This window comes from Cydia fagiglandana, chromosome 14, assembly GCF_963556715.1.
Source record: "Cydia fagiglandana chromosome 14, ilCydFagi1.1, whole genome shotgun sequence".
NCBI classification, from domain to species: domain Eukaryota; kingdom Metazoa; phylum Arthropoda; class Insecta; order Lepidoptera; family Tortricidae; genus Cydia; species Cydia fagiglandana.
In genome coordinates this window covers 18,217,910-18,238,275 of record NC_085945.1, presented here as the reverse complement: position 1 = coordinate 18,238,275, position 20,366 = coordinate 18,217,910, and the positions used below count along the sequence as shown (strand labels likewise).

The 20,366-nt window shown below is 39.7% G+C and overlaps 2 protein-coding genes across 3 annotated transcripts; one reads left to right on the top strand and one right to left on the bottom strand.

The window, feature by feature from the left end:
* The first annotated feature begins 9,774 nt into the window (after positions 1-9,774).
* Positions 9,775-12,545, top strand: LOC134670841 (uncharacterized). The gene is made up of 3 exons (XM_063528661.1): positions 9,775-10,274; positions 10,824-10,915; positions 11,783-12,545. The coding sequence occupies exons 1-3, from the start codon at positions 10,037-10,039 to the stop codon at positions 12,473-12,475; spliced, it is 1,023 nt and encodes a 340-aa protein (XP_063384731.1). The 5' UTR covers positions 9,775-10,036; the 3' UTR covers positions 12,476-12,545.
* On the bottom strand, positions 10,767-13,144 carry LOC134670840 (uncharacterized). 2 transcript variants are annotated; one of them, XM_063528660.1, is made up of 3 exons: positions 12,563-13,144; positions 11,646-11,741; positions 10,767-11,298 (listed from the first exon to the last, which is right to left on the bottom strand). In XM_063528660.1, exons 1-3 carry the CDS (start codon positions 12,989-12,991, stop codon positions 11,293-11,295), a joined length of 531 nt encoding a protein of 176 aa, XP_063384730.1. In that variant the 5' UTR covers positions 12,992-13,144; the 3' UTR covers positions 10,767-11,292. The 2 variants fall into 2 exon arrangements, with proteins under 2 accessions (XP_063384730.1, XP_063384729.1); XM_063528659.1 differs by having other exon boundaries at positions 10,767-11,741; positions 12,563-13,125.
* Between the last annotated feature and the right edge of the window lie 7,222 nt (positions 13,145-20,366).

The window sequence follows — 20,366 nt, the reverse complement described above, 5'->3', positions numbered from 1 at the left end:
AGATCACTCCAAAATTGGTTCTCTCGTCGGAAACGCTTAAGAGAGCAAGAGACATACAAGAACAGAAGGAGGATTCCAGGAAGGTTTATGGGGATAAAACTCGGAGACGCGGGATACCATACACCGCAGGTTCTCTGGTGCTGGTAAAAACTCAGCCGAGCCGCCCAAGGAAGACCTGTGATCAGAAAGCTCCATAGCCGAAAGTAGCTAGGATACTGTATCCTAAAGATATTTAATTAATTATTTAAAAAAATCTAACATTCAATTTTATTCGGGAAGTAGGCATCAAAAAACTCCTGCAGCTTCTACGCCATTTTTTTAAATTAAGTACTTGAAGAGAATATTGGCACGTGGCGTATAAATCAATTGCTGCAACGACTAATGCATCTACGTCCATCTTGGAAACCGGATAGATCATAACTGAATGTCGCCATCGTGTAGTTGCGTTCCAACCATCGCATGGCCATCTCGCTGGCCCAGCGTTGGACAATCTTGTTGAGGAGCCATAACGTTTCAACCTTTCAAATGAACGTTGCAACCATCCATTTGCGAGTTCCGGTAACCTTGCAACAAGGAAACTTTGCTCAGTGGGTTGGCTTAAGCACAATAATGAGCCTTGGGAACGAGTTGTCGGAAAATGGAACAGCACGCGCACGTTTGATATAAGAAACAAAGAGAATATCAAGACTGCATGAATTTATCGAAACGTGGACTATCTCAAAGGATCAGAAAGCAGACACACTGGTAAGATTTATTCATGGATTAAATACCCATACAACCATTTCCAGTCGCCGTTACGACACGGTGTAAACACATCTTGCAGTCACAAAGTAGTCGCAATGTTTCGACCTTGTGTCGACTCTGTGTAGACACATGACACGCGCTGTCAAAAGTAATAACAAAGTTACTGGATTTGCAAAATGGCTCCTTGTGTTCATTTGTTTTCAGATATTCTCAAAGTGTAAAAATGCCGTGGTCGGTCATGCTGACAGAGGAGAATGAGAAAAAGATGATTTCTTTGGTAAACATGTGCTGGGTACTAGACAACAATATTTTGATGTGGCCGACAACCAAAAGTATCACTTGATACGGCCGATATGATATCACTGTTCGATGATTCAGATGCATCATCGTCGTCGGGGATCATAAACAACTTGCAATCATGGTCTTCTGTGGGGAAACTAGTAGTTTGCGGCGTTTCGTTGCCGGTTGTTGAGACACTGACAGATGTCGGCATTTTATTAACAATGCCAAAAAACTGGGTGAAAAATCAAATGGCCGGGAAAGATTGGTGTAGAGGTTTTACGCGCCGTTGCGACCCCATAGTACACAACACAGAGGCGCATTTCTGACTTCCTTCATTACAGCAACCTTCTGTGATCAATAGTTTCGGAGCTATGGCCACCGGAAAAAAAGTGAGCCACCGTTGACCACCTGACCTTACGTAATTATTTGATCGCAGAGAGTATGACTACGTTGGAAATTATATCTACAATTCTTCACAAGGATACTATACACAACCAACAACTTCAAGAGCCTCATCGATGCCACAGCAAAGCCCGATGCCCTGAAAATTTCATTATGTTGTGTGATTCTGAAGAAGAAGAACTTGCCACCAAAAACAACAAAAATGTAAGTTGCACAAAACAACAGTAATTTATTTGCAGAAAAAAAATAGTTTCGTGCAGTTCGTTTATTCGTTAACTTAATATTTGACTGTTTTTTTCAGCCGATCAAATGCCGTACAAATACGGATGCTGGTGGATTACATGGCGAGTAACACGAGATTTGCAAACCGCGAATACGATGGGCCTCTCGGAGCGCAAAGATATGAAGCGCAATGGGATGCCCTCGCACAGGCTCTAAGGGGGCACGGGCCGGATAAGTCGGTCCAGGCATGGAAAGTGGTAAGTAAATATAATTCCCATAACTCCGATAATCACATACGTCCGATCAAAATGACTATGGGTCACCAGCTATGAGTGAACAATTTTTATCAGAATTTGGTGATTTAATTTAATTTGATACGTAATGACTACTTTTTCTGAATTAATTAAAACAGTACATACCTTTACATATTCTTTTATAGCTTGACCACAACCGCTGTGCCGCTCCTTAGGTATGCGAGCGGCGAGACGGGGGGGCAGAGCAGCCACTGCGCTCTGTCATTCCGCCGTCGTCGCTCGTGGCGGCGTGTAGTGTTATCTGTTGCGGGCTGTCTATGTCAGACGCACATGAGATAGAATATCCAAAGATGGGTCGTGCTTTATCTCGAGATGTTAAAGCTGTCATTTTCAAAGTGGCCGAATATTTTAGGAAAAGAAAAGCAGACAAAGATAGTTTCGAACATGAAAGTGACGCAAATATCGCCAAACTTGTGGCCGAAGCTACTGGGTACTGCCAAAGAACCGTAAGAAATGTAATATCTGTAGGAAATTCATCAATTGAAAATGAGGGCCAACCGAAATTTAATTCGCCCAAAAAACCGAAAGTTATAAAGAAAAAATATGTAATTGATGATTTTGACTTGGGAGTGATCAGGAGAAAGATTCATCAGTTTTATGAGATCGAAAAAACAGTGCCAAGTATTCGTAAGTTACTGTCAAGTTTGAGGCAAGATGGTGTTTTGAATTGTGGACGAGAATATTTGAGAAAACTTTTACACACAATGGGTTACCGGTTCAAAAAATGTAGATCGAAAAGACATCTTCTTATAGAGCAGCCTAATATTACAGAGTGGCGGAGGAAATATTTGACAGAAATAAAAAAATATAGAAGTGAAAACCGCAACATATATTTCCTAGATGAGACATATATTAACGCCAGTCACAATGTTAGCAAATGTTGGCAATCATCGTCGGAACTTGGAATTCACACTGACATCGGGAAAGGACGACGCTTGGTAATCGTTCACGCTGGAAGTCGAAATGGCTTGGTCGAAGGTGCATTGACTATATTTAAATCCGATGCTAAGACTGGCGACTACCATGGAGACATGGGCCTACTTTTTATAAGTGGGTGGATGAAAAGTTGAAAGATAAACTGCTGCCGAATTCTGTAATTGTGATGGACAACGCGTCTTACCACAGCGTTCAAGTTGATAAGAAACCGACCATGACAAACCTCAAAAGTGAAATGCAGAACTGGCTGCGGCGTCACAATGTCGAATTTCCGGAAAAAATTAAAAAAGATCAACTGCAAATTCTTATAAATGCCACTCAAAAAGAGCCTGTTTACAGAATCGATGACCTCTTAAAAGCTCATGGGCACACAGTCCTGCGTTTACCTCCATACCATCCAGATCTGAACCCCATCGAATTGGTATGGGCTGATGTTAAAAACAATATAGCGCAAAACCATATTCATTCTTCTCTAGATGAAAAGATAAACGCACTGAATTTATTATTTTCGGAGTTCACGGCAGAAAAATGGCAGAGGTGTGATGACCATGTCCAAAAAAATGAAAACGATTACTGGGATCGCGACAACCGTTTCGACAATATTATTGACCCCATAATAATAAATTTGCAGGATGACAATGATTCAAGTTCCGGTAGCGAAATGGAAGATGAAGATAAAAGTGAATCTATGTCAGAATAGTCACTGTATTCATTAACTAGAAGCTTATGTTTTTTTGTTTTTCGAACTGATTCTGTTTTAACTCTCGAAACTATTAATTTTTCCGATAATTACACATTAATTTGACTTATATTGGTTTTTTTATTTGTGCTTACCTAAAAATCGTATTGTACCATAATAAAAATTGGATATAATAAGTATGTACCTATACAGAGCCAAAATATTGTACTTCGGTATCTTCAGATCTATCCGACACGACGACAGACTCTTGTGTGTCCGTGATCTTTCCTGCCCGCACCCCGCCTCCCCGCGCATACCTAAGGAGCGGCACAGCGGTTGTGGTCAAGCTATAATGCTAGTATATTCATTCTAGATTTCAATGTATGGGCAAAACGGCAAAATTTATAATTTTAATTTATTGCTGCTATGGCATACCTATATACGAGTACATGAAAATACACGACTCTCCCGCCCCCCCCGCAATCCGTTTCACCCCTCCCCCCCTTGAAAAGTGTCCCATTATACAGATTTTCTCAATTTTCAGGATAACTATACAAGCTAGGACAAAATGCTCAAGGACGGAATTATTTATCACTAAATTACCTACAAATAAGTACCGCATTCATTTCGATACCATTTATAATTTCCAAGCTATGATGCATCAAAGATTACTAAAAATTGATAACCAGCAAATAATCACAATTTAAATACTCGCGCGCCAATTCTGTTCGAAATTTGCGGCGTTGCCGTTCTTGGCAGAGCGTCGCCCGTGCGTGGCGCTTAATAACCGCCATTTGGACAGTGTTTTACTTCATTCTCCGTTGTCAACAGTGATGAACAGTGTTAAAGTGCATTTGTTTGAACTTAAAATACTACAAGCTTTAAATTTATTGCCATTATTACGTGTTTTATAGTGCAAGCTTGTTTTCTCGTGATCTTTCGTGAACTATAAATGCTATTTTCTTTAATTTCGATGCGTTACGTGTTTTATCATGGAAAACTGTTTTATATGTGAACTCTCTCTAAACCAAGGAGAAACAGTGAATGTGTCAAAAGGAATAACAAATCTCATAAATGCAAGTCTAAAAAGAAAAGATGGAAAACACACTGGCCTTGAAAATATTCAGACGATTAAAGTACACACGATTTGCAGAAGGGAGTATACTCGAGACCGCAAAATCCAGAAATACCTCGATGGTACTGAAACTCAGAGCACCTCGAGTGATGTGAAACTGCGCTCCAGCAATAAATTTGATTTTAAAAAAAATTGTCTTTTGTGCTCATTAAAATGTGACTTGACGGCAGAAATAAGAAAAAGAGTCGAGCACAAACGAAAAATTCATGTAATTCAATCAATGGCGATGAAAACTACTTTATTGGAAAAGGCGGAAGCTAGGAATGACTCTTGGGGTCTTGAAGTTATTACGCGAATCCAAGGCGTGATTTGTTTAGTAGCTGAAGAAGCACGTTACCACGAGGATTGCTTTGCAAGATTTTCTTCTAATGTATCTACGAGAAAAGGTGCTGGGCGACCTAAAAATGAAAGTTTGGTCCACGCATTTCAAGAATTATTTAGTTTTATCGACTCCTCTGACGAGTGCCAATTTAGTTTGGATGAGCTCTTGAAAAAACTTGACGAATATTTACCTCCCGAAGCTTCCATTAGTGTGCGAACATTAAAAAGAGAACTGTTTGAAAAGTATGACGACGGTGTAGTTTTTGCAAGTCTGCACAAGAAAACAGTAGCGTGTTTTCGTGGATCTGCTTTAAAGCTAATTAATTGGTACGATAATCGAGCGAGCACAGAAGAGGATGAACGACGAAGAATAGTTGAAACAGCTGCTGCAATAGTACGCGAAGACATAAGAACTATGCCTTATGATAATTCAGTATATCCAGATATTACCAATTTTATGCAAGACGTCAAGAGTATGGTCCCTGAAACTTTGAATATTTTTTTGAAAGCCGTTATCGCTGAAGGCAAAAAGACGAAACAAGACAAAGTTGCGAAAACCTGTACATCAATCGCTCACTCTATTATAACTGCAACAAGACCTCGTTCTTTTTCGTCTCCGTTACAGCTTGGTCTTGCCGTTTACTTGTTTCGCAAAGCAGGCTCAAAAAATATAATAGACATCGTTTCAAGTCTGGGGTATTGTTCCAGTTACAGAGAAGTTACACTTTTTGAGTCTTCCGCCGTTCAATCCTGGGAACCACTAATACAAAACGAATCTTTTTCACAATTTGTTTTCGATAATGCCGATTCTAATATCGCTACTTTGACTGGCAAAGGAACCTTTCATGCTATGGGCGGAATCAGAACGATTACACCTAGTAGCGCAATAAAGCCACAAACAGTAGAAAAACTGTCTAAAATTCCAACTGCTAATGAAATTTCTGAAGCGCGAAAAATACTACAACTGACTTTTCAAAGGTACAATAGAAAAGGAATCGAAGAAATTCCTTTAAATGACGTGTATGCTGCGGGTGTGTTTGAAGAAGTGGCTCAACCATCTAATCAAGACATGGGATGGATGCTTGGACACTTTTTTGAAATACCAGGAATGCCTTTATGGCAAGGATTTATGGAAAAATTGACCAACGAAATGCCTTACATAAAATCCATAATTTTACCACTACCATTTGTCAATCAACCGCCGAGTGATTATAGCACTGTGCTTACGGTATTAACTTATGCAGCAGAAGAAGCAAAAAAAAGCAATCAACAAACATGTTTTGTGACGTTTGATCATCCTTTATACATGAAAGCCAAAGATATAGTTGCCATTGATAGCGGTGAGTCAGGTGGCACACTTTCAAATGTAGTAGTCAGATTGGGAGGTTTCCACATGCTCATGTCGTTTTTAGGGTCCGTAGGTACTTTGATGGAAGGCAGTGGTCTCTCTGAATTATGGGCCACAGTGTACGCACCTGCATCAGTCAAACATATAATGTCAGGTCATGCCTATGCTAGGGCTGTTAGAGCTCATTGTACGACATTACGAGCTCTTTCGGATCTCATTCTTGAACGAATGTATATGGAACAATCTGATAAAGATCACATAACAGAACTTCTTTCGAATGCTCCCAATTATGATTTGCTACAAGATGATGTAATAGTCACAAAGCTCAAATCAGCATATATTGCCCACATTTGTTCGCTTCGAGATATCGGAAAAACCTCACAGCTATGGTTGCAGTACTGTGAACTTGTAATCATTATTTTGCATTTCATTCAAGCAGAAAGAACAGCAAATTGGGATCTTCATAAAAAATGTGTTATGGCAATGCTCCCAATTTTCCATGCAACCGGACATTTCCCATATGCAAAAGCCTGCCAATTATATCTGCAGGATATGGAATCTTTGAAAGATATAATGAATCCAAAAGAATATGAGCAATTTACAAAGGATGGTTTATTTACTATTCGGCGATCGGAGAAACACTGGTGTGGCACGTGGACTGATATGACAATAGAGCAAACCCTTATGAGGAACATGAAAAGTGTCGGTGGTGTTACCCATGGACGAGGGTTCCAAGAAAGTGTACTGAATAAATGGATAATTGGGCTTCCAGTTTCTCATTTCATTTGCGATAATGTTGAAAATTATTGCGAGATTCGATCTGCCAGCAGCAGTCAACATGCAGAACTTAGGGACTCGAGGATTAAACAAGATCAGCACGATTATGAGAAGTTTATTCAATGGCTTCGAGTTCACTCCCCGTTCATACAAACCCAGAATCTTTTATCACTATCGAGTGGAACAGTCGCAGATGAGCAAGTCAACTGCTTTGAGGCAAAATCTATTGGAGAAGAAATCCTAAAAAAGACTGTGAAAGATGGAACCAAATTCGGAGACGTCAAGTTAAAACGCATTCATACCGTCAAAACGATGTCACATTCTAGCAAATCAGTAAAACCTGGTAATGAAGATGTTACAAAAGTTGACACAAGTCAACTATTCCAAAGAATTGTCTGTACCATCCACTCCCCAAAAGATTTACGCGACTGTTTTTGTCACGAATTGGCAACAGTACCTCTTTCGTTGTTTGAAGAAAACGGAGGGATGAGAAAAACAAAAAAATCAGCCCTATACGACATCTTTAATAATGTCCCAGAACCGACACTGGATAGCCATCGCTTTAACGTTTTAGACGGCGGTTCTCTAATACATAGAGTGATTTGGCCAAAAGAAGGGACGTACTTTGATATTTACACCGCTTATGTGAGGTACATTAAAAAATGTTACGGGGAGAAGGTTGTCGTCGTATTCGACGGCTATGGCGAAAACTGTAAAAGCACAAAAAGCTCTGAAAGGTTGAGACGAATGCTAAACCGAAAGTGTCCAGAAATAGAGTTTAATGAGCAGAGTCGTATAACTGAAACAAAAGCAAGTTTCTTAAGCAATCTTTTGAACAAGGAAAGATTTATTTTGCAGCTTAGCAAGCGACTAAACAACGAGGGGATAAGCTCGTTAACAGCGGATGATGACGCAGATATGCTCATTGTTCAGACGGCAATAGAAGAAGCCGAAAGAAACGAGAATGTTGTAGTGGTTGGGCAAGACATAGATCTGTTGGTTCTTTTACTGGGTCTTACTCCACTACAAAAGAATATATTCTTGCTGAAAGAGGGCCAAGGGAGTGTAAACAAGAGACTGTATAGCACCCGAAGCTTAATAGAAGGAAATGTGGTCGAAAATTGCAGGGAATCGATCCTCTTTCTGCATGCCATAAGTGGTTGCGATACTACTTCAGCATTCTACGGCAAAGGAAAAGTTCAGTCTATTCTGCTTGCTAGAAAGATCGACTTGCAAGATACGATAAACGTGTTCAATAACCCGGATGCCTCATACGAGCAGGTAAAAGAAGCGGGAGAAAGATATATTCTCGCCTTGTATGGGGCTAAGCAAACCGAGAAAAGTTTAAACGAGTTACGATACGTCCATTTCAACAAATATGTTGGTCTGACGAACAATACGGTGATATTATCAAAGTTACCACCTTCATCAGGAGCAGCTTTTCAGCATTCAATGCGTACTTTTCATCAAGTACAATTATGGCGAGGAAACGCATTGAACCCAGAAAATTGGGGCTGGAAAAATAATAACAACTGTTTATCACCTATATTTACCACAAAATCACCAGCTCCACAGTCGATACTCAAAATAGTATCGTGCAGCTGCAGAAAAGGCTGCCGAAAAAGATGTGGATGTGTCAAAGCTGGATTGCGTTGTTCCACCATGTGCAAAGATTGCCAGGGCCTAAGTTGCTTCAACAAGTCTTTAGAAGATAATGATGACGATACTGATTTTTGTTAGATAATAGACTAAGACCGATTTGTGTTGTAAAAAATAATAAATATTGTTGTTTCTTGTGTATTAAATGTTTTATTTCCGCTAAGCGCACATTTTTAGTAATCTTTGATGCACCATAGCTTGGAAACTATAAATGGTATCGAAATGAATTCAGTATTTATTTGTAGGTAATTTAGTGACAAATAATTCCGTCTTTGACCATTTTGCCCTAGCTTGTATAGTTTTCCTGAAAATTGAGAAAATCTGTAAAATGGGACACATTTCAAGGGGGGGAAGGGTGAAACGGATTGCGGGGGGGGCGGGAGAGTCGTGTATTTTAATGTACTCGTATATAGGTATACCATAGCAGCAATAAATTAAAATTATAAATTTTGCCGCTAAAAAATTTAGAATGAATACACTATGCTCCAATAAGGGCTTCGTGACCTCTTTTACTCGTACTATAAATCCTATTCATTGCTTTGAAATGTTGAAAAGATATTGCATACTAGTATAGGAATCTCCTGTAGCATAAAACGAATTGTTAGTGCTAATCTTTCCGTGACACTGATTGCTTCTATAATATGTAATTTTTTTATGCACTTTTGGTCCAATTAAATTCAAAAGTTCTTCAAAATCGATCGGAGACATGCGTACAGTTTTTATGCTGTCCAATAATCATTTGGTTTTTTAATATTGCTATCAATGACAAACCAGATACGTCTCTGTTTTTGAATAAGTTTGATGTCCAGTAACGTTTTTTCTTCTTAATTTAGATTAAACAGTAATTTAGTAGAATCAAAGATCCCAACACAACCTCGCTGTCGGCCATCTTGAATGAGAGTGGCTGGCGGAATATGGAGCACATAATTTTGACGAGCATGTTACGCCGATTTTTAGAACACAGCGAACATGCTCAATGCATAAAGGTGGCGACTGACTTGTAACATTTCGGTGTAATGTAACGTGTTACAACCCGAGCATTACAACAGTCAGTGCAGCGAGCCGAGCCGCTCGACGCGAGCACCGCGTGCTCCACTCAGCTGTCGGTTTTTACGCGAATCCCTTTGAGTGTTACATTACAAGTCAGTACAGGTTCGCAAGTCGCCGCGAGTGCACTTCTTCCGTGATTGTGCTTTTGGAACAGGATTTTAATAAATATGGAATGGGATAAAGAGAAAGTTCTATTATTTATTGACAAATACAGAGATAAAGAAATACTGTGGGACCCCACGCACGGAGATCACTTCAATAAGTTTAAAAAAAACGATGCGTGGGTAGAATTATCCGAGGATATGAATATAACGGTTGAAGAGGCCAAGAAAAAAATTACCAGTTTACTTGCCTCACTAAGAAGAGAGAAGGCTAAAATAAAGAACAGCACTGGAACGGGCAAAGGTAAGTTTAAAATGTTTTTTTACGCGTCACTGGGCCTGGGCCCCGATTTTTGAGCAAGTGCAATTCGATATCACGTTTTTTCCATACAAAAAAACGTGATATCGAGTCACTCACTTGCTCAAAAATCACCCTCCAGGGCGGTAAGTGAGATTTGCCGCGGGGTAGCGGCAAATCTCACTTACCGCAAAGGACAAGACTTAAATTCGAACCACGGGCGGTAGGTAATAAACAGGGAGCGTACCTTTCGTGCCGATGATAGCAAATTGACGTCACGTTGCATATAAATATGTAGGATAATTCCAGTTAGTCTTATTGTAGTCATCAATCATTAATCATCAATCGTTTATTCATATGTGTTACATACATCATAAGTATCATGATGAATGATTGATAATTTCAGAAAAAATTGTATCATCCTATATGCAACCTGACGTCAATTTGATGTCATCGGCATGAAAGGTACGCTCCCTGGTAATAAAAAAAGGCCTCAAATCGCTTGTTTATAGTATTTATTTTTAAAGTGTCCTAATGATATTATTTATTTTTCAGGTGCCGACGAAATCTATACTAGTACATGGTTTGCATTTAAACCATTACTATTTGTGTTGGACCGAAATAAACCACGAAATACAAATGATACGGTAAGTTTTTCTAAGTATATCTTTCTTGCCAGTTCAAAGCTCCCTCCCGTGAACAGTATTCTGCAATTTCGTGGCGTATTTGTTTCGCTGTTGTACTTGTTCTACGCGGTCGCCTCTCCAAAGCGAAAAGGCTTGTAAGTTCGCTGTCGTTTCTCCAATTTCCTGGTCTAACAACTCCTTCTATTTCATGATCAAATGTCCCTGAAGGTGTGTAAATGTCACTGGATTCATCACTTTTTCTGAGATAGTTATGAAGATGCGTTATTGCCATTACTACTGAAGAGGCGTGGTTTGGTTCTAATAACATAGGCTTTCTTAACACTCGAAAAACTGCTGAAACTATACCAAATACGTTTTCCACTACTCTTCTCGCTCTGCTAAGTCTGTAATTAAATGTTCTCTCTATAGACCCTTTTGCATGGAATCCCGAGTAAACTTTCATTACATTTTCTGAAAGGGCAAAAGCTTCGTCACTAATGAAATAGTATGGGATGTCTAGAGTTCGCAAAGGTAATGGGTTGGGTTCAGGAATATTTAACGATTTATTTTTTATTCTTTGACAAAGTTCAGAGTTGTTAAATACACCGCCGTCCGATATTCTTCCTTGACATCCCGCATTTACATATACAAAGTTGTATTTAGCGTCAACTACAGCAAATAATACGACGCTAAAGAAATTTTTATAATTATAAAAATCACTTCCACTATTCATCGGTGATTGTATTATTACATGTTTGCCATCCATAGAGCCCAGGCAATGGGGGAAATTCCATAATGTGTCATATTGTTGTACTAAACCTTGCCATTCCTCAGGTGTTGTTGGCATCTGCAACAAACAATAATAATATTTTTTTATGTATTTTTTAGTTAAACCCCGATGAAGAAAGCGAGCAACGTGGTGCGACCGTGGATACAGTTTTGGACAACGGGTCACATACCGAGCGACCGATTCATGTCGCTAAAAAAAAGAAAAAAGCAGTCATGGATCCCGAGGAAATAATGGCTTCTACATATGACATTTTAAAAAAGACGTCAAGCGAGAAAAGTTCGAAAAGTTTGGACGAGTGTGACAGCTACGGAGCTTTCATTGCAAACAAATTGAGATCGTACTCTAACCAGACCAGAAACTACGTACAACACCATATTTCAAATATTTTATTCAATGCTGATCGGGGACAATATGAACCCAACTATGGTTACGGTTATTCGACTCGTCAAGGCTATTTTTCTACACCTGGACCAATTCAAACTCATTCTACAAGAACAACAACTTCGCAGCAATACAATTATTCCACACCTTCACCTCAAATGTCGGATTGCAGTCAAGATAGTGCTGGATTACAACGCCCAGATACTCACACCCTCACTTCAGCCCGCAATTATTCGTCACCTTCACCTCAAATGTCGGAGTGCAGTCAAGATACTGCTGGATTACAACGTCCAGATACTCACACCCTCACTTCATCCCAACGCAATTATTCCTCACCTTCACCTCAAATACCGGAGAACAGTGAAGAAACTGCCAGGTTCTTGCGAGAATTTGGCGACTTGATTGATTAGATATATAGAATGTGTAAGTCTTGGTTTCCTATTTTCAAATTACATTTTTAAATAAAAAATAACTAAAGCACATGTTGGTTTGCTTACCTTTATACAATTCTTCAATACTTTCACTATTGCTTCACTGACTTCCTTTACTATGAAGCCTATTCTCTGTCTAGAAATTTTAAAAAGATATTGCAAGCTTGTAAAAGAATCTCCAGAAGCGTAAAAACGTAGTGTAACTGCTAGCCTATCTGTAACAGATATAGCTTTTCTCAATCTTGTATCTTGCTTGCCCACTAACGGTCCAATTAAATTAATGAGTCGGTCGAAATCGGTAGACGACATTCTAATAAAGTTTCTGTATTGTCCAGTAAACTCTTGGTTTCGAAGAATATTCATTATATTCGTATCATAGTTCCTTCTTTGGTACAAATTAGATATCCAATATCGTTTCGTTTTTTTCTTCTTGTATTTTAGATAGCAATAACTTAGTACAATAAGTGAAGCACACGCGACCTCCATATCCGACATTTTGAAACAGAATGGAGCACAAACGAACAGAGCGCTCAGGGCGAGCGTTCGCCGCGTAGCTGTAATGTAACTGTAATGTAACACGATCGCCGCGAACGATACATTACACCGAAATGTTACTAGTCAATCACCACCTTAACATGCTCGATGCGAATGTTACATTACACTTCTTAACGTTGGTCTATTTTGTAATAGCAACATCTTTAATGGCATTGCCGTTCACCAGTTTGATCGATCTCCAACGAAAAATTATTTTGTTAACTTAATAAAGGTAATCGCCACTGCACATACATTGACGTGCGTTTTCATTATTTGACCAAACCTATATATGAAACCTACTTTGACAAAGAGACAATTAAGCAATAAGCTTGTTTTGTTTAAAGGCTCCGTCAGACATAGGCGTTTTGCGAGCGCGGCGTGAGCGGGGCGCCATGAAAGCGCGATGCAAGCGCCTCGCGCGCGCGATCTGCGCTTGGACGCAGCGGCCCGCCGGCGCGCCGCGCGCGCCCCCCCGCTTTGATCACGCCCGCGCAGTCACACAACAGAGAGCGCGTTCACGTGTTGCGAACGGTTTCGTTTGGCACAATTGGTACTCGACTCTCTACTTAAATAATGGACGTGGAAAAACTGATTACATTAGTAAAAGAACATTCTGTGCTATACGATCTAACAAATAAAGATTATAAAAACGTAAATTTAAAAAATCGGGTGTGGGAGAATATAGGGAGGCAGTTAAATTCGGATGATGCGTATTGTTATTCTATTTGTATCTAATCTATATTATTTATAATTTTTAGCTTTTCACAAAGAAAATATCGTCAGGTGACAAGTAAAACTCACTAATTACTATCACGTTAATAGTTATGGTGAACTATCTTAACACCTAATAAAGATATTAAAAGCAAGTTGTCGGGGTGAAGATCGAGTGTCATCCACCACCACCACAAAAGCCAGCACAGAATCGTCGGGCACAAGACTTATAAGACTGAGCTATATGGGAAGAAGAAAGGGGAAAATGCCGGGAAGCCCGCAGGCCGAGGACGTGGCAGGCCGCCGAAGCAAAACCCAGTTGGACGAAGGCAGCTCAAGCAGTGCACCCTCTGTGGTCACGCAAAGGACGGCGGCACCTCCGAAATAAGCACAAGGGTCTGGAGAAAAGGGAGGAGGCCCTGGCTTTCTCCAACTACGGGCTCATTACGACGCCGCCGGCCGTTAGCCGGGTATTGAAAACTCCCCCCATTACGCGCGTCAAGTTCCGTGTGCCAAGTACCGTGACACATATGCGCCAAATTCACATGGCGCCAAACTATGAAGAACTTTGTTTAGTTAGAAATAGTAATAGTGGAAAATGAAAATAAAAATTGCACAAATAAGTTGGCTTCCTTATCCATACAGTTGGAGGAAACAAAAGCCTCAATTTCTCAAGAAAAGGAAAGACGTAAATGTGACGTTCTTGCAAGACCAACTACACTCAGCAGAAACCTAGAGATTTATGATAAGACCCATTGAAAACCAGCAGCAAATGGAGGTATTGGAAAATAATCATGCCGATAAATTCTATAAAAAGAAGTTAATCAACACGTTATCATTATTATGCTCATTATGCTCATCTTCAGTCGGTAGCGGCCGAAAATGCGCATACAAACTTGTAGATACAGTCTTCGCAAACGGTTTTCACTGTCAATGCTCATGGTCGGGAGGTAGTATCTAAGGGGGAAATGTCTAAAATTCCTACCTACATTACCTACCTATTATTATTTGTTTAATTATACACCGTGTCCAATAAGTTCGAATACAAACTTTTAGCACTTGCTGTATAGACATACGGATCGCTGGCTATAAAATTCTTATTTTAATTTAAAAAGTATATTGACATAAACATAGTACTATAATTTCATGAGTCACGTATTTTTAGTTTGGCTTGAATACACGATGAAGTACGTTCGTGAAGAAATTATTAGAAAATTCCTTAAAGGCGACAGGCCATGTGCTATATTCAAGGCGTTACAACCGCATGGAATTAAACGGAATCTGGTTTATACTACTATACAAAGGTATAAAGAGATCTCTTCTACAGAGGACAGGAAAAGATCCGGTCGGCCCCGCTCAGCTAGAACTGAAAAAGTGGTAAAGGCTATAAGAGAGCGAATTCGGCGGAAAAAACACCGATCTATTAGAAAATTAGCTGCTGATCTGAAAATTTCCAGGGGATCTGTACATAATATATTGAAAAAAGATCTAGGATGTCATGCTTATAAAAAACGAAAAGTACATGGCATTTCAGATGCAACCAAGAAAAAGAGAGTAGAAAGATGTAGCACCATACTTTCTTGGCACGCAGGTGACGAATTTGTTTTCTCAGACGAGAAACTCTTTGTGTTAGAGCAGCCTCATAACGCCCAGAACGACCGGTTGTGGGCAGCACGGATAGAAGACATTCCAGAGTATGAAAAGAATGTGCCTAGGTTCCAGAGCTCACCATCAGTGATGGTTTGGGGTGCTCTTTGTAAGAGGGGCAAACTGCCTCTAGTTTTTATTGATAAAGGCGTCAAAATCAATGCGGCATACTATAAATCGGAGGTTTTGGAGAAAAATGTTGCCCCAAATTTAAAAAATATGTTTGGAGACGATTATTATGTTTTCCAACAAGACGGAGCTCCGTCGCATACGGCAAACGCTGTTCAAGCTTGGTGCAAGGCTAATTTGACCGATTTTTTGCCGAAAACTGAATGGCCACCAAGTTCTCCAGATTTAAACGTACTAGATTATTTCGTATGGTCATACATGCTCTCGAAACTAAATAATTATAAAGTCGCAAACCTGAGCCATTTTAAAAAGGTTATCATGCAAATATGGGACGATATGCCGATGGATGCGGTGCGTGCCGCTTGTGACTCTTTTGAGAAACGTTTGAAACTTGTAAAAAAAGTTAAAGGTGGAGTTATTCCAAAACATTTGTTGTAAATATTGTATATAAATGTGGCTTTCATTTAATATAATTTTCATAACATAAACTACGCGTAAATTTATTTTATTAAGGATCATAACTGTATTCGAACTTATTGGACACGGTGTAATTGGCCGAAACCGCGTTCTCTAGGGTTAATTTCTTTTAAAGCTAAACTGTCAGTCCTTTGGGTGTTCTGCCTTCCGCATCCTATTTTGTATGCAGAGGAGATAAAAAACCAGTGGAACTATAAGAAGATATTAAAAGTCTTTCCTACAGTAGAGGCCTGTATACAATTTACAGAGGATCATGGCATGGTGCTCAAAGAAAAAATGTGTACCCAACACAAAAAGCCAATATCCATTAAAAGATCAGGACAATTAGGTTTGTTCCGCTGCAGGAAAAGTAACTGCCGCAGAAAGGCTGAGAGCAGGGCAAAGGGAACGTGGTTTGAAGGTAGATGGACCCTACCTTTGCCACTAGTTTTTGAGCTTATGTACATGTTCACCCATGCATTTACCTACAAACAGGCACAAAGGGAGACATCAAGTGAAAATAGGGAAGAAGTTGTCTCCCAAAAAACAATTGCTGATTGGTATACCTACTGATGTAGGGAGGCAGTATATATTAAAATGTTGATGACAAGCTGTCAATTGCCATCCAATGTGATGCATAGAAAGACGGCCTTAGATGCTGCTTATTGCAGCAAGGCGAACCTTTGCTTTGCTTCAAGAAGTCTGACACCCGCCGAACGTATTGTTTAACAAATAGAGAAGGAGTTACTGAGTGTGGTATGGAACACACATAAATTTCAGTATGTTTATTACAGCATAATACTCTGCCCCTAGTGCCCTGGAAACGGCAGAAGCATCCATACAAGACCTAGACCGTCGACGTGCGGCCAACGGCGACGCCACATTGGGGCAGGCTATGCTCCGCGTCGCGCGTAACATGGACAGGGACAGGAACCGGTTACCTTAACCGGGGTTTTTCATAGGGTTATTTTAGAAGCGGTTGTAAAAACCCCTACCATAACGGTAACCGTATGATAAGGTAACACTTTGATTCGGTAACCGTATCAGATACGGTTAACCTCTGTTACCGGTAACCGAAATAAAAACCCAGTCTATTCAGTTACCTCATTATAAGGTTTTTGACTAGTTCAAACGATTGCAATCTTTACGCCCACTTAAATTCAACTTATTATTGAATAACCGAGGTTGGCATGGGCGATCTATGAAGCCTCCAGCACAAACAAGTTTTTTTGCCGTTCCTTTGCTTATCTTTATACCTACCCGTGTGGTGTGTTCTTATTTTAAATCTTATTATATTATAAATAAAATAATTAAAATAAATAATGTTAATAAATAAATAATTTAAATAAAATATATAAAGTAATAAAAAAAAAATAAAAAAAAAAAATAAAAAAAAAATAAAAAAAAAAAATAAAAAATACATAAAAAAAAAAATAAAAAAAAAAAATAAAAAAAAAAGGAAAAAAATAAATAAATAAAATAAATAAAATAAGAAATAAAATAAATAAAATAAGAAATAAAATAAATACAATAAATAACATATACACGCTGAAATTTTTATCGTTTTGTTCCCGAAGCGTAGTGGTTAGGTATCGATTACACAGCCAAATAAAATTGTCAAAAAAAATCTAGCTCTTAGTTTCAAAATTGCCAAATAAATAAAAAATAATACAGAACTCGAAGCCGTGAGAATAAATAGTAACACAGAAAAATGCCGCCTCAAACCGTCGCCGCCGCCGCGATTTCATTCGTGCTGATTTTCTAAGGAGCTATCCCTCCCGCACCCCGCACGTCCCGCCGTCACCTGCGCAGTTCACCCCTGCACGGCCCCGTCGCCCACGAAACACCAGTCGCGATGCAATTAGTCACCAATAGGCTACTTGACTCATTTTTAAAATTCATCTCAAATTATCAACTATTATCAGATTAGAGGAAAAAAAATATCACCTTATTTTTCCTCGACCTAAAAAACAGCAAAAAAATATTTTAAAACTTTACTTTTCGTAATCGCCCAAAAACGATGACCGCCATGTTAATTCATAAATTAGCTGTCGTGTGAGTCATCAGACTTGAAAAACGGTTGAGGTTTTGTCCAGGGTTGGTGTCACAGATAGAGCTAGATGGAGGTAATTGAGCAGGACTTGTAAAAAGTAATGCTTACCTTTTTAATCTCAAGAAGTACGCCCATAAGGTAACGAGATGACACCAATCAACTTGATGTCATCGGTCTAATAGTTGATAAGTCAATGTTTGGTGTCAATGTCAAATGTTATTGTTACAAGCGAATGCTAACGAATTTCACTCGTATAAGATTCTGTGTGTAAACAAATGGATCGTAATTATGAGTATTCCAACGTGGAATACGTTGCCATGCTGGATGCCTACGTACGTTCTGGTTTCAACATGAACCAAGCCCGGATACTGTATGCGCAGCCTGAAAATTTGAACCATTTACGTGCGCAGGGGATTGCCGAACCACAAATTCCGGCCCCTAATACGTTTTTGGCTGTCAGGCAGCGGCTCCTGAACCATGGCCAACTCCGTACTCCTGCACACGCGCAGGCACGCGGTCGACCACACTACGCGGCGGAGCTCGAGGAAGACATAATTGAATACTTCGAGCGGCACCCTATGAGAAGCACACGTATGGCCGCTCGGAGATTTGCTGTCAGTCAGTATTATGTCTGGAAGATATTAAACTCCGAAGGGCTGCACCCGTTTCACTTTCGCAAAGTGCATGCTTTGTACGAGAACGACGGGCCTGCTAGGATAGCGTTTTGTCAGTGGATTTTAGAGCATCAAAACGTAAACGTATTGTGGACGGACGAATCTACGTTTACACGTGTGGGGCTCTACAATCAACACAATGAACACTTTTGGGCGTTTAATAATCCGCACTGCATTCGTGAATCGTGCCATCAAGTGAGATTCAGTGTTAACGTATGGGCTGGGATAATTAACGATTCAATCATCGGACCCTATTTCATTGAAGGTAATTTGAATGGCCTCAATTATTTGGAAATGCTGAGGGAGGTGATTCCAAATCTAATGGAGGATGTGCCCATCGCTTATTTACGCGATATTTTTTATCAGCACGATGGATGCCCGGCCCATTATCGGCTGGAAGTGCGGAGGCACCTGGACGAAGAGTTTGGAGACCATTGGATTGGGCGCGGCGGACCAGTGGCCTGGCCTCCACGTAGTCCGGATTTAACGCCAATGGATTTTTTTTTGTGGTCGCAAGTGAAAAGACTGGTTTTTACCGAGGAAGCTCAAACTCGCGATGAACTGAGACAAAAAATAATTCGTGCTTTCGAGACTGTGAAACGTGACAGAGACATTTTACGTAAGCTTAAAGACAATTTAGTAAGACGTGCACACATTTGCATTCAGCGTAATGGACAACATTTTGAACAATTATTGCGTTACCGTGAAGTGTGATTTGTGTACATAGCTAAAAACTAAGGGTACTCACCGACCGAATCCAAGAAGGTACTTGATTATTAAAATTATTGTAAATACGCGTTGATTTCAATCTTTTAAATACGCCATAATACCTTATACCTACCTAGCCGATTCTAATTGTATTATTTTATTAAAACGTTAAAATACCGATACAACAGGGTAAGTAGGTTAGGTTATGATGGTCCTAAGCCCATAAAAGTATGAAGGAAAGATTGAAAGCAAGTCTAACAGTAACCCTTAATCTTACGTACATACCACTAAACATTCGTACGGCGGCGCCACGATTAGGTACATAGCCGGTTCCTAGCGCAGGCGGCAACGCGGTGGTTATGACTTTTTCGACGTGACGTCAGCGGTATTACTACGTGTTTTACTCATTTCGTGAAACTGATTTTTCACTTGCTTATTTTTTTCATTTGAAGAGCTAGATTTTTTTTGACAATTTTATTTGACTGTATAATCGATACCTAACCTCTATGCTTCGGGAACAAAACGATAAAAATTTCAGCGTGTATAATATATAAAATAAATACTTCCGGTCCTGTAATAATAAAATTATAGGTCGTCCGTTTAAAACGAATCCTCAGCCCGCAAGTAGCTTCCGAGCCTCGACAATAATGTACTAAAAATGTAGCAAACCAATAAGCAACGGATAATAAAGGTTACCATAACTGAATGAAAACCTGTTGAAAACCCTTAACAATGTTAGGGTTACCGTTTCAATAAGCTTACCATTACAATCAGGTAACCGTATGATAGGGTTACCGAATGATAAGGTAACCGAAACGATTGGGTTACCGAATTGATAGGATTAAGCGTAAAGAGGGGTTTTCCGGTCCTTGAACATGGAACTGCACGTAACGTGCCAAGAAGCCCATAATACACGGCTTCATGAGCAGGTTGTGAGGCTCATAACCTCACGTGATGA